Source organism: Petaurus breviceps, unplaced genomic scaffold, assembly GCF_028583685.1.
Source record: "Petaurus breviceps papuanus isolate PSGF00001 unplaced genomic scaffold, PetGlider_PUasm1.0 207, whole genome shotgun sequence".
NCBI classification, from domain to species: domain Eukaryota; kingdom Metazoa; phylum Chordata; class Mammalia; order Diprotodontia; family Petauridae; genus Petaurus; species Petaurus breviceps.
In genome coordinates this window covers 30,232,444-30,245,259 of record NW_027185850.1, presented here as the reverse complement: position 1 = coordinate 30,245,259, position 12,816 = coordinate 30,232,444, and the positions used below count along the sequence as shown (strand labels likewise).

The window sequence follows — 12,816 nt, the reverse complement described above, 5'->3', positions numbered from 1 at the left end:
CACACACACACACACACACACACACACACACACACACACACACACACACTGCACCGAGCAGAAAGCCAGGGAGGGCTTTTGAGGTTTGCAAAGCACTGCCTGACATGACCTCAGCGGCTCCCCCGGGGTCTAGGAAACAGCGGACACCCTTAAGTCGGCGAACAATTATGAGGCGCCTCCTACGTGCCAGGAACCGTGCCGTGTGGTCGTGTGCCCCTGAGCAAGTCACGTCCCTCCTGCCTCAGTTTCCTCGTCTGTAAAATGGGTATCAGGATAGCACTTTCCTTTCCCCCCTCCCCCACTGATGAGAGGATCAAATAACTGTAAGGCGCTTAGCCCTGCGCCTGGCACACAGTAGGCGCTATATAAATGGTAGTTATCATCATCACCACCACCATTCTGAATAAAAACAGGGACATGGCGGAGCGAAGCCTAGTCCATTGCGGTACGGAGAGGCGGCCCTCACTAAAGTTCCCCCCCTCCCACCAACCGCCCCACCCCGGCCCACGTGACCACACTTCTCGCTCTGGGTTTGACTCGGCTCGGCGCACACCCGTGACGTCACCGCCCGGCGCCCGGAAGTGACGCGAGGAGGCCCCTTGCCCCCCCCTTTACAAGCTGGCCCGTGAGCCTCTGCGCTTCCTCTTTGCAGCTCGAGCCGACCATGGGTGAGGAAGTTGGCCCCGTCTGCTGCCATCCGTCTCCATCCGTCGCCATCCTTGGGCCGGGGGTGCTGGGACTGGGACGGGGGTCGTGGGATGGGGGAAGGAAGGGGAAGGGCCGGGCCGGGGAGGGCAGCGGGGGAGCCGGGAGCCGGGGCCAAGAACGGGCCTGACCAGAGCGCCTCCACGTCCGCCCGCAGGAATCTCCCGGGACAATTGGCACAAGCGCCGCAAGACCGGGGGCAAGCGCAAGCCCTACCACAAGAAGCGCAAGTATGAGCTGGGCCGGCCGCCCGCCAACACCAAGGTGAGCCCCCCAGGCCGCCGCGGGCCACCCCGAGCCGCGTGAGTGATGAGCGCCGAAGCCTTAGGCGCCCGAGCCGGGCCGTGCTGGCCACGGGGGCGCCGATGCTGGGGCTGCTGTCATAGTTACACTGACACGTGGCCGGGGCGCCGCGTACCCCCCTCCAGTTTGTGTCCCCCCCCCCCCCCCCCCTCTGTCTCCCCTGACCTGCCAGTGTGTCCCCCCCCCCCCGCAGATCGGCCCCCGCCGCATCCACACCGTGCGAGTGCGCGGAGGCAACAAGAAGTACCGGGCGCTGAGGCTGGACGTGGGCAACTTCTCCTGGGGCTCCGAGTGTGAGTGGGGCCGGGGCTGGGGGGGGGGGGGGGGCCTGCGGCGGCGCCATGATGACAGCCTGGTCACTGCTGCAAACGCCGAGTGTGTGGTGGGGATGCAAACCTTGGAGAACTGAGCGCCGCGGCTCCTGCAGGGGGGAGGAGCAGGGGAGACGCCATTGAGAGGCAGAGGCCACAGCCTCCGGGGCTCAGTGCCTTTGTGCCCTGGCTTAGGCTGCACCCGCAAGACCAGGATCATTGACGTGGTCTACAACGCCTCCAACAACGAGCTGGTCCGGACCAAGACTCTGGTGAAGAACTGCATCGTGCTCATAGATAGCACCCCATACCGCCAGTGGTACGAGGCCCACTACGCGCTGCCCTTGGGCCGGAAGAAGGGCGCGAAGCTGGTACGAGGGCCTTGGGTGGGGGGAAGGGGGAGTGGGAGCACAGCCGCCTTCCCATGAGGAGAAGCTAGTCCAGTTCTGCTACTGACGTCAGATGACAGCTCTGTGTGCTGAGGAAGGCCTGGGCTAAGAGGGAGGGGGTCCTGACTGACTGCTTCAGGGTGTGAGACCATCCTAGATGATGACCTAAAGGAAGCCTTGCTTAAGCATGTGCCTTCCATAGCCTTGAGTGGACATACTGGGAAGGAGCCTGGTTTTGGAAGGTCCCTCACCGCTTGGGCCATCTCTGGTTTTAGGATTCCCAGCAGGGGGAGGGACAGCCTCCTGGCTAATCAGTCCATCTCGGTTTGCTCCAGACTCCTGAGGAGGAAGAAATTCTAAACAAAAAGCGGTCAAAGAAGATCCAGAAAAAATATGAGGAGCGGAAGAAGAACGCCAAGATCAGCTCGCTTCTGGAGGAACAGTTCCAGCAGGGCAAGCTCCTTGGTGAGGAGAGGGGTAGGGGGGCTGGGCAGGAACATTCCTTGGGGGCATTGCATAGCAAGGATCCTAGCTTCCTGATGATGAGAACCCTGTCCAGTTCTGCTACTGAGCCCGAGTGACGACAGTGGTGTATCTGAAGAGGCTTGTTATGTCGGGATGGGATTTGGGAATAGGGGTGTCCTGATCTGATAGTCTGACCTCTTGTTTCCACAGCCTGCATCGCATCAAGGCCAGGCCAGTGTGGCCGAGCAGACGGCTACGTGCTTGAGGGCAAAGAGCTTGAGTTCTACCTAAGAAAGATCAAAGCCCGCAAGGGCAAATAAAGCCTAACTTGGACATTGTCTAGTGGAATAAATCGCCAGGTTATTTGCCCTTTGTCCTGTGCTCATTGCTTGGAGGAGGGGGGAAGGGGAGGATGAGGGCTGGAGACTGAACCAGCATCACCTACTTGCAGCCACTGTCGGTGTCTTTGTGGCTCAGCATTGTTAAGTGACCCACTGGCCCTCCCTGTGACCAGCTGGGCCTCATCACAGTGCAAGAGGAACTCCCCTCCCAGCAGAAGGGCCAGGCCTGCTTATAGGCTGCCCAGTTTGGACTGGGGGCACATCTGGACATCTGTGTGAAGGGACACTTCAGGAGAACTTCCCGGGCAACCAGTGCCTCTTGTGTATGAGAGGACCCCAGACCACAGCTGGCTGGTCACACCCATATATGGGGGGGTGGGGAGATGGAGCTTCCTAGGGTCTGCCTTCTCAGTACTCACCCAGGGCTGTGGTGGGGATGAAATAAGATTCCATGTTTTTGCATACAGTTGGCAGTTTACTCAGTCCTCATCCGCCAACTTGGCTCTCCGTTCCCTGTCTCCTGAGTGCCCAGCCTCAGCAGCAGCCCCCAAATTCGTCTGTTGGTAGTAATCAGGACAGTCCCTGTACTGAGTTTATTTGGGAGGTATGTTCTGGGAAGGAGTCTCACCATGGAGGGAATTTTTAGCTCCTGTGAATTGTGGCCCTTGTCTCAACCTTCCAGCCTTGGTCTGTCAGGGCATGGCCTGCAGTCCTGCCCACACACCTTCATCCTCCTCAGCTCCCGAATGTCCTCTAGTCACCCAGGCCTTCAGACTGCTTTAAAGAACCACTGACTGGTAACCCTTCTGAACAGCAAACTTGGGTCCTGTAGATAGACCTCTTGGACCTGACATGGTCAAAATTGAACTCAAATAAATGTCCGCCTAAAACCCTGCCCTCTTCCTAACCTTAGTGTAGTCACCTCTGTTTGCAAACTAGGGTGTCATCCCCAACACATAACCACCTCCTTCCACATCCATTTGTGAAGGCCTGTGGATTACAGCTGCTCAAATGCATCCTTTTTCCCTGATCCCACTACCATCTTGGTGCCTGCCCTCATCTTACCTTGCTATGTTCCTGTAGTCCTCAGCCTTTTCCTTCTGCCACTCCTTCACCCCTACCCCCCACATGATGAGGTGGCCTTACTCCTTACCAACCCGTTCTCAGCTTGTTCAAGTGAGCTTGTCCATCCCACCCCCGGCATTGCCCTTTGTTACCTCCACTCACTTCTCTTCAAACTGTCTACTACCTTTTTCCCTAGTACTTAGAAGCATGCTCATGGCTTCCCCCATTCTCAAAGAAACCCACACTTGATCCCTGCCTTTCTGCTAACTGCTCTGAAGCTCTTACCCATTTATGACTAAACTTCAAGCCATGTATGATAGATGCTGCCAACTTTCTCCACAAGGAGAATGTGCAAGGCTGTCTAAGCCCTTTTTTTACACAAATGCCTCATTTGGTCCTTATGATAAACATGAGAGGTAAAAGCTATTATTCCTGTTTTACAATTGAGGAAATTAAGGTAAAGTGAGTGATTTGCCCAGGGTCAGTCATCCACTGAGTCTCAGACTGTGATTTAAAAACTACCAGTCCTCACTTCAGGCCCAGATTTCTATCCACTGCCAGCCTAGGAGTCTTCCACAACTCACCCCCTGCATGTGCAGGGTTGCCAGGGCCTGGGAATTCTATCTTTGTAACATCTCAAATACACCCTTTCTCTCTGATTGTCACCACCCTCATTCCTGGACCATAGCAGTATCCTGCTGGTGACTTCTTGCCACAAATCTCTTCCCCTACTCCAAACCAGCCACCAAAAGCCAGTCATGCCATGTCACACAGACCCCAGTGGCTCCCTATTACCTCCAGAATCAAATACAAAATTTTCTGGTATTCAAAGTCCTTCATAACCCAGCCCCCTCCTACCTTTCTAGTCTCAGGCCTCACTCCCCAGCACCTAACTCATCCAGGCTTCATTCCTGTTCTACCTACAAGATTTCCCATCTCAACTCCTCCACACCTTCTAAAATAAGCCTTTCCCAACCCTTCAATTCCAGTGCCTTCCCTCTATTCCCTATTTATCCTGTATGGAGTAAGCCTCTCATTCCTTAGAAAGCTCATCAGTTACCGAGTGGGTGGTTGCCCTGTCCAGGCTGCAGTTCTGCCTACACCTGACCCAACTATTCCCTTTGGAAGTATTCCACCTTCCCTCTGGGCTCACTTTCTGACTGGATAGCTCCTCCCAGAAGCTCCAATTTAAGGGAGAGGTCCAGGATGTCTTTATCTCTCCAGGCTGGACTTTCTCTTCCATAGCTCCAGGGCTGATACCTTCTTCCCTCCCTTTTCTGTGTGGTTTCCCCTTTCCAAGCTTGTTGAGGGTGGGGATCATCTTTAGGCTTAGGCTTGTACTCCCAGCGCTTTGCACCATCACTGGCACCAAGGTAAGCTTTTAAACGCTTGTTGACTGACCCCCCTTAGAGTAGTGGTTTACTCATTTTCCTCATCTGCAAAATAGGCATGATAATTAACTCCTACTTCCCAGGCTAGGGAAGATCCAAAAAAAGATGAAGGAAAGCCCCTATTGGTACTTGGGAGCACCTGAAGGTCTTTCCTGATCCCACCCTGCGCCTCAAAAAAATGAATTTGCCCCGTGTTTCCGATGGTCTTCTCTGGGCCATGTGATTTCAAGGAGAAAGAGGGGTTTCCCCTTTTGTCCTTGTATCTCCTGTTCCTAGCATGAGCCTTTGGCCTAATAAATACTTATTGAAGCCTCAGATCTGTGTATCCAGCCTCAGTCTCCCACCCGCAACTCGAAGTCAATATACTCCTAACTGAATTCATCTTTGTTTCCCAGTTCCCACAGCGGCTTGTATCTGTTGATAATCCCATTTTCAGGGTCATCTTTGGCCCTTTACCATTGCCTCCGGACCTCCAGCACCCGGCAGTCCCAAGACTAGACCTCCAAAATACTGAGCCAATGGTCATGGGGTGCAGCGCCAGATTTGGGGGAGCAAATCCCACTTTTGGTGATTTGGAAATGGCTTAGGGCAAATCTACTTGCTGTGTCCCCGTGCAACCTTCCAGCTCAAGACCTAGCAATTTATAGTCCCTTTCTGAGCTTGTTTCCGCCTCTAAAATGGGCTCCCTGGGGCTCACTATCCCCACCCCCTCCAAGCCACCCTGGGCAGGTTCCCGACAGACCTTGGGATACACAGAGTCTGAAAGGGCTGTACCCCTTTAGGCAAACTCTCCCTCTTTGGTTTCGAAGTCCTTGGCTTCAAAAGACCACACGCCACCCGAGGACAAGCCCCATACACGCATACACACCTAAGGTGTAGGTGGAGTGAGAGGGAACCTTTATTGTGGTGCCCAGGCTATCGGGGCGTCCCGTAGCCCATAGCCAGTATAAGTCCGAGATTGGGGTGTGTGGTCTGGCGCACTTGGGGCCCGGGGCCTGAGTCTAGACCAGGGGCGTGGGCGTAGCCACCTTCTCCTCTTCCCCCTCCTCCTGAGAGCCCGCGTCTGGGCTCGGGGCCTCCGGAGCCTCCTCGTCTATGCGGGCTGCCGACACAGGCAGGAGGCGACCCAGGCGTAAACGGCCCGGGACAGGTGTGGCTGCCTGGGTGTTCTGGAGGCGGGACGGCATCAGAGGGGTGCGTGGGACCCGCAGGCTGATGGCCGGAGACGGGGCGGAGGCTCCCAGGAAGCGGCCGAGCAACGGCGTTCGTGCCCACGCCGGACTGGTAGAGCCCGAGCGAGCCCCAGCCTCTTTCTCCAGCTCTGTCTCGGACCGCGCCGGATCTTCAGACAAACTGCGGGGGTGGGGGTGGAGGGCTGGACGTGGGCAGACTGCAGGCCATGCCCATCACCTGGCCCCAGCATGCCTGACCACGCCCAGCCAATGCCCCTACTCTCCGAAGCATTGATCATTCCCCTCTTAGCCTGATCACCCCGCCCCAGTCGTCGGCGCCCCTCCTTCTGAATTCCACCATCCTGGGCCCTGGCCACTCCACTTGGCTCCGCCTGCTGGGACCCCCAACCCCTCGCCGTCCTTGGGCACTAACCGCAGGTTAAAGGTAGAACCCATAAAGGAGGGTCGCAGGCTGTCGGCCGCTGAAGCCACAGTGTAGGGGGGCTGAGCGGCTGCCTCGCCCCAATAGCGGTCTCGGCCCAAGGGTGGCAAGTCCCCATACATGTCGTCCACAGACAGCAGTGACACCTGCGGGAACGAGGTGTATGTAAACTCTGAGAGGCACAACCCTCGAAGAACCAAAGTGTGGGGATCACTCCCAGTCCCCACCCACCCAGGGCTCCTGGCCGTATCAGAGACCGAGACTATCTCCGGACCTTGTACAAATGGGGAAAATGAGGCAGTCCAGAGAGACCTCGGACTGGAGAAAAGGCAACCTCCAACCAAGGTCCATGGGCCCCTCAGTCTTTCTTAGAAAGCCAGCCTCGGCCCTGTTGCACTGCTGTGGCCTACAACTGTAGGCTCCACTCCAGACTGGTTCTCAGGCAACCCTCCCTATAAACAGCTTCCCCTCCCCACCACCCCAACACTCCCAACTTCTGCCTGTCTTTGGAGTGAGACTCGAAGGACCCAGTTTATTGCCCCTATCCAGACTTCTTCCTTTGATCTGAAGCTCACTAGCTGTGACCTTGCTCAAACACTTTGTCCTCTTCTTTCCTCAGTTTCCTCTTCTGTCAAATAGGGAGAGTAATCTTTTGCATGGCCAATTTGTTAAGGTCTCTGGAGGGAACACCTCCATTATGAAATAGAAGTGTCTAGGGGACCTCTAGCCAAGGAACCACTGAATCACCCTCCATCAGCTTGGAACTCTCAACGTCCCGGGCTCACTCTTCTGCTGTGGCCCTAACTGCAACCTCCCTTGAGGGGATTTAGCTCTTTGGGGACCACCCCTGGTTCTGTAGTCTGACTACAAGCCCCCCCAAGGCCTGGCCTGAGAGGGCTTGATCTCTGCCAACACTCCCCAGCATACAAGTGCACCCAGCCCCAGTGCAGACCAGCACAGGGCCCTGCTGGAGGCAGCAGTAAATGTGAATTGATGTTTATCTGACTAATTCAGGTCCTTGTGGTGTCTGCCCCTCTTCCCAGCAGAAGTTAAGCTCCCCAAGGCCTTGTACAGAAGAATACAGCAGTTTTCTGGGGTGCTGGCCAAGTTCCTAGGCAACTGCCCTGGGGAGCTCCCTCAAGGCCCACCTGGAGGTTTCGATCAATAAGCTGGTTGGTCTCAAAATCATCATCATCCTCCCCGAAGGGGTTGATGATTTGTTCAGCCACCTGCAGGGGGAGAGGAGAGGTTATTTGTCCCTGTCACACACTGACTGATCCCCTCCTGTAGGGGAAACCTTGGGTCCAAAGGGTTCCCTTGGGCACAGACTCAGGCTGGCTCCCCCCCCCACCAAAACCCTTTTGACACCCACCTTAAGCCAACCAGCATAGAAGAAGAATTGTAGGAGGATGGTGAGTGGCACATATAGATCCAGATCCCCCAGGGGCCCCTCCTTGTCCTCCAGGAACTGATGTCCAATGAGGCAGAAGGCAAAGAAGGAATAGACAGCAATGGTCACCACCTGACAGGGCAGAGACATGAAGAAAAAATTGGAGAGGCTGACTTTGGAGTCAGGGAAATGGATTTCTGGGTCAGGTTCTGGCACCTGCTGCAACGGTGACCCTGAGCAGGGGAAAGCTTGGGGACTCTGCCTTCTGAGCAGCCTTTAAATTTCCAAAATGAAATGAAGAGTTCATCATTCCCCCCATGAGGAAACTGAGGCTCAGAGGGATTAGAAGTCTTCTCCTTGGGGCAGCCAGGTAGCACAGAGAGTAAGAGCACCAGCTCCAGTGTTGGGATGACCTGGGGATCAAATCCGGGCTCAGACACTTAGCACCCACCCAGAAACACCTGGCTGTGTAAACTTGAGCAAGTTATTTAACCCCGATTGCTTAAAAAAAAAAAGTCTTCTCCTGGGGGTGGCCAGGTAGCACAGCGAGTAAGAGCACAGGCTCCAGTGTTGGGATGACCTGGGGATCAAATCCAGGCTCAGACACTTAGCACCCACCCAGAAACACCCATGTAACCTTGAGCAAGTTACTTAATCCCAATTGCTTTTAAAAATTAAAAAAAAAAAATAAGTCTTCTCCTGGGTCCCAAGGGGCTGAACACAGAGCAAGGTAAAAGGCAGTGGGGTGGGGCCATAAAAAGTGAGAGTTGGGTCTGGGTGTCAGAAAAGCAATGTGAGCTGTCTCAATGCATCATGAAATGCTTCAAGAGGGCAGAGTGAGCTCCCCATCCCTAGAGGTAAGCAAGCAGCTGCTGAATGCCCACAGGTCAGGGATGCTGTTTCAGATACAGGCTTCTTAGCACAGGTACTGGTTAAAGGAGAGGTCTCTGAGGTCCCTGGCAACTAGAGAGGCATCTAGGCTCTTTCCAAGTAGCACAGTCAAGGTTTAAGACAAGATTAATGTCATCTCCCCCATAAGTAAGCCCAGTGCCTGGGTCTCCTGACTCTCCATGACAGGGCTGGGGGTGAGGAGTGAAGTTGTGTTGTGAAGGAGCCCCAGGGATGGGATTGTCAATCACTGTCCCTAGAGATCTGAGAGCTTTTTCAAGGCTCTCAGGCCATTCCTACAAATCCAGCTCTGGGAAGCAGCTATGGGTGAGGGTAGCTTTGGGAAGGATCCATCCTGGCACATAACACAGAAGTGCATTCTTCCCATACAGCTCAGGGATGATTGCACCCATCCCTCCCTCCCCAGTGACCCACTGTGGATCGGCTCCCAGGCCTTATCTCTTGAACTTTCACTCTGACAAACATTTATGAAACGCCTCCCCTATACAATGTATAAGGAGCAGCCCAGAACTTCCCCTTCCTGACACTGCTGACCCTGTTCCATCTCTGTTTGAGGTTGACCAGGAGGAACTGGAGTGGGAGGGTGGGGCTGTGAAGGAATAGCCTGGTCAGGATTGGCAGGATGGCTGGCAGGGTGACTCAGAGGTTGAGAGGGCAGGGGACAGAAGGCGAACACTTGAGTGAGGGCCAGGGAGGTGGACAGGGACCTGGCTGCCAGGAGGGGAAAGGTAGCTAGTGTGGCCTCAAAAGTCTTCAGGAGCTCCTCTAGGTAAAGGAATCAAGCTCAAATATTCCAGCTGGCATTCAAAGCTTTCTCTGACCTCATCCCACCCTACCTTTCCATTCCTGCCTCCTCCCACTTTTCTTCTGCTCATTCCTTCCTCCCTTGGGCACTGGTGCTCCTCAGTTCACTTTTCCATATTTCTTAGCTGCCTTTCCTGCCCATCCCTCAAGGCCCACTTCAAATACCACTTCCTCCAAGAATACTATCCTGACCTCCTAGTGGATAAAGGACTCAGTCTCTCCAAGCCACAAAGGCTGTTCTGCTTGTCCCTCTCTATAGTTAGCCTGGAAGAGGGCATGTTACAGCTCTCCATACCAGGGTTTTATCACTCTCCCAGGCCCAGAGCCCCAGGAGTGGAAGGACCAAATCTCAACTAAATTCTGTGAGTCCCCTAGCCCTGAGCTCAGGGCTCTACCCAATACAGGTGCTTGATACATGCTTGTCAAATTGCCCTGTGGTGGTGGTGTTACCTGAGTGTAGACCAGGGGGAAGCTGATCCAGTCATAGTGAAAGAGGAGGCTGCACTTGCCTCGGTATTGGTTCAGCTCCTAGGCAGGGATCCAAGAAGGGGAAGTAAGCAAGGGTGGGAAGAAGGCAAAAAGAGTTTTCTGGGTTGGGTGGGTCTGTCCAAGGGCTCTTAGGGGCATGTGGCCAGGGAGAATGATTAGAAAAGCTTCAGGTCACTCCTGTGGAGCAGCAGTCACTAGGCTGGTACCGAAACAGCAAGGCCCAAGGCAGTCTTATTGAAAAGCTAGGTGGGTACAGGGCAATGGGGCTAGTGAGGGGGTTGGGAGAGGAGTCACCAGCAAGGGGAGAGGTCCAGAGGCTGATGGGAGAGACTCACATCCAAGAGCAGCCCAAGGGCAATGTCATCCCGGATCCGGCCCTCTCTTCGAGCCTGGGCAGCCAAATTGGTGAACCAGACACAAGGAACCCAGTATTTGTTGAAGTCTGAGTGCAGGCTCTCAAACTTCTGCTTCTCCTCCTGTGACATGAAGCCTGAAGAGATCCCATGGGCTCCTTCCTACCTCTTCTTCCCTGACACATACTGGCCCCATCCCATCTGGCCCCTCTCCACTTCCTCCCCTATTGGTCCCAAGGGTATGGAGTGGGGAGGAGGGGGTGCGGAGTGATGGAGTGGGCAAAGGCAGGGACCTCACTCTAGAGCTGACAGGGACTTCAGAGGACATCCAATGCCTTCATTCTACAGGTGAGGGAAACTGGGGCTGTCAGGAAATGAATCTAGGTTCTGTGACTCCAAATTCCATCTTCGTTGCACTGGGGAACTCTGCCCCATCCCATTCACCTGAATGGCTGACCAGGAACCACTTAGCCCCAAGCCAGGAGTCCCTGAACAGGAATCCAGAGGGAGGCCCTTGATTTTAACGTGCAGTTCTAGCTTCGGAACAGCCCAGCAGAGGCTGTCCAGCCTCACCCCTAAACCTGGCTTTGCCTATCCTGGCTCTGGGCTCGTGTCTGTCCCTCCCATCCCCAAATCTGTGCCTGGCCCGGCCTCAGCACCTGCTTCCACTACGTGGTCCAGGCTGGGGAAACGCCGAAGCACTCGTGTGCTGACCGAGCGTAGGACCAGCACCGAGGACAGGTTGGCAAAGCGCAGCAGAGTCCGGCGCAGAGTGCGTCCGCGCTCATCGTCCCCGTGCACTGTGGCCGTGACCACGCACATGAGGCGGTCTGGCAGCGGGATGCTCGTGTACTGGGCCCACCAGCGATTCACCACCTGAGTCACGTAGAAACCTACGGGGTTGGGGTGGACAGGCAGAAGCTGGGATGCTGGGGCGGCGAAAGCCCCTGGGACTGAAAGGGACGGGAGTGGGGGAGGGCTCAGGGATCGCTGCCGGGCTAAGGTTCCCTACTTGATCATTCTCCTCTTGCCAGGGCCACGGCAGGGCAGGAAGAAGGGCCGGCCGGGCCGAGAGTGGGCAGGAAGGACCTTGAACAGAGACCTTGTCGCACAATCTGGACTAGTACCACAGGAAGGCGTGGCTCACTTCCTCCTGGAGTGGTGCGGGTTTGGACCGGGTAATGGTTAACATCAAAGTGGCATTCCCACGGGGGGGGGGGGGGGGAGAAGAGGGAGGGTTCACAGATGCCACCGCGAGGGGAAGGGTCCTGGGAGGAGGAGTGCTCTGTTGGGAGCAGGCCTTGAAGGAAGTGGTAGGCATCTAGACTGGAGGGCCTTACCCAGAACAAAGGACATAGGGATGAGGTCCGCAGAGCGATTGCAGTATTTGGCCACTTGGGCATAGATGCGTTTCTGTTCCTGGGATAGCAGATTCCTGCGTGACAATCCATTAGAAGGATAGGACTGGGGGGAGGGGGGAAGGGGTGGTAGGACTCACCGGAATCTTCTGAACACTAAAAGAGCTGACACCCTAACATCTCCCTGAATTCTCCATCCCTTCTGACGTCCCTAGAAATCCCTGTCTCCCACTATGGCTCCCCCTCCCCATGAAGTTCTCCTACGTGGCCACCTCCCTGAGCATCCCCCTGAACTCCCCCTCCTCCTGAGTGCCCCTTCTCAGATCTCCCCTTAACCCCTAGTGGAGCCCCGCCTTCTCCCCTGCACCCATCCCCACACCAAGACCCCACCGGTAGGTGAGGCTGAGAATCGCGTAGAGACCCAGGAACACCAGTAGCTCCTTGTATAGCAACTTGTAAATGCTCCCCCGCCAGCGGAACAGGAGTGCTGAGAAGCCCCCAAAGCGGGCATTGGCCACACGCAGCGTGTAGGACACAGTCATTGAGCCTGCAGGGACACAGGCACCAGCAACTCAGAGTGATGTCTGGCTGAGTCAGACCTCCTCCCCTTCTCTCCAGCAGGCATCCCTATCAGATGTATTGGGGGGGGGGTGTCACACAGGTTTAAATCCTGGGGCTCTTCACCTTCCTGGCCCTACCTGCCTTGGTTCCAGCCTGTGCAGAGGGCAAAGGAACTGGAGGTGTGGCCCAGACCCCTTAAATAGCTGCCCTGGGGCCCATAAAGCCAGAATGGATTGAAGCTGTCAAGGACTATCTTCCCCACCCAGGGACTGGGAACTGGGCCACATGTTCCCACTGGACGAGATGAGTCCAGTGGGCAGAGCCCTATGCTTGTGGTGCCAACATTTGCCAACCCCATTGTGGCACTT

The 12,816-nt window shown here is 55.6% G+C and overlaps 2 protein-coding genes and 3 non-coding genes across 7 annotated transcripts in view; 4 read left to right on the top strand and 1 right to left on the bottom strand.

The window, feature by feature from the left end:
- LOC138165054 (small ribosomal subunit protein eS8) overlaps positions 1–2,531 on the top strand; it is a 230,036-nt gene extending 227,505 nt beyond the window's left edge. For 2 of the 3 annotated variants that reach the window (XM_069093160.1, XM_069093161.1), the window contains exons 2-7: positions 644–668; positions 863–969; positions 1,202–1,301; positions 1,515–1,690; positions 2,044–2,173; positions 2,384–2,531. In XM_069093160.1, the coding sequence (XP_068949261.1) occupies positions 665–668; positions 863–969; positions 1,202–1,301; positions 1,515–1,690; positions 2,044–2,173; positions 2,384–2,493 (627 nt within the window). In that variant the 5' untranslated portion in view covers positions 644–664 and the 3' untranslated portion in view covers positions 2,494–2,531. Of the gene's footprint in view, positions 1–592; positions 669–862; positions 970–1,201; positions 1,302–1,514; positions 1,691–2,043; positions 2,174–2,383 lie in introns of those variants that run through there. The other variant, XM_069093159.1, reaches the window with a different exon arrangement.
- Positions 1,344–1,425, top strand: LOC138165112 (small nucleolar RNA SNORD55/SNORD39). The gene has a single exon (XR_011169267.1). It is a non-coding gene; the product is annotated as a small nucleolar RNA SNORD55/SNORD39 (small nucleolar RNA).
- On the top strand, positions 2,244–2,312 carry LOC138165113 (small nucleolar RNA SNORD38). The gene has a single exon (XR_011169268.1). It is a non-coding gene; the product is annotated as a small nucleolar RNA SNORD38 (small nucleolar RNA).
- Positions 2,532–2,647: 116 nt separating the features above from the next.
- Positions 2,648–2,779, top strand: LOC138165114 (small nucleolar RNA SNORA35). The gene has a single exon (XR_011169269.1). It is a non-coding gene; the product is annotated as a small nucleolar RNA SNORA35 (small nucleolar RNA).
- A 3,192-nt stretch (positions 2,780–5,971) lies between these two features.
- On the bottom strand, positions 5,972–12,429 carry LOC138164757 (bestrophin-4-like). The gene is made up of 9 exons (XM_069092721.1): positions 12,278–12,429; positions 11,870–11,964; positions 11,189–11,422; positions 10,512–10,666; positions 10,138–10,215; positions 7,957–8,106; positions 7,733–7,813; positions 6,576–6,730; positions 5,972–6,323 (listed from the first exon to the last, which is right to left on the bottom strand). Exons 1-9 carry the CDS (start codon positions 12,427–12,429, stop codon positions 5,972–5,974), a joined length of 1,452 nt encoding a protein of 483 aa, XP_068948822.1.
- Positions 12,430–12,816: the final 387 nt, after the last annotated feature.

Excerpts from the sequence above, each read along its gene's own strand:
- LOC138164757 (XM_069092721.1), bottom strand. The coding sequence starts at position 12,429 with ATGACTGTGTCCTACACGCTGCGTGTGGCCAATGCCCGCTTTGGGGGC. Across the intron at positions 7,814-7,956 it reads TCTATGCTGGTTGGCTTAAG|GTGGCTGAACAAATCATCAA; the intron begins GTGGGTGTCAAA and ends CTCCCCCTGCAG. Across the intron at positions 6,731-7,732 it reads TTATTGATCGAAACCTCCAG|GTGTCACTGCTGTCTGTGGA; the intron begins GTGGGCCTTGAG and ends TCGTTCCCGCAG.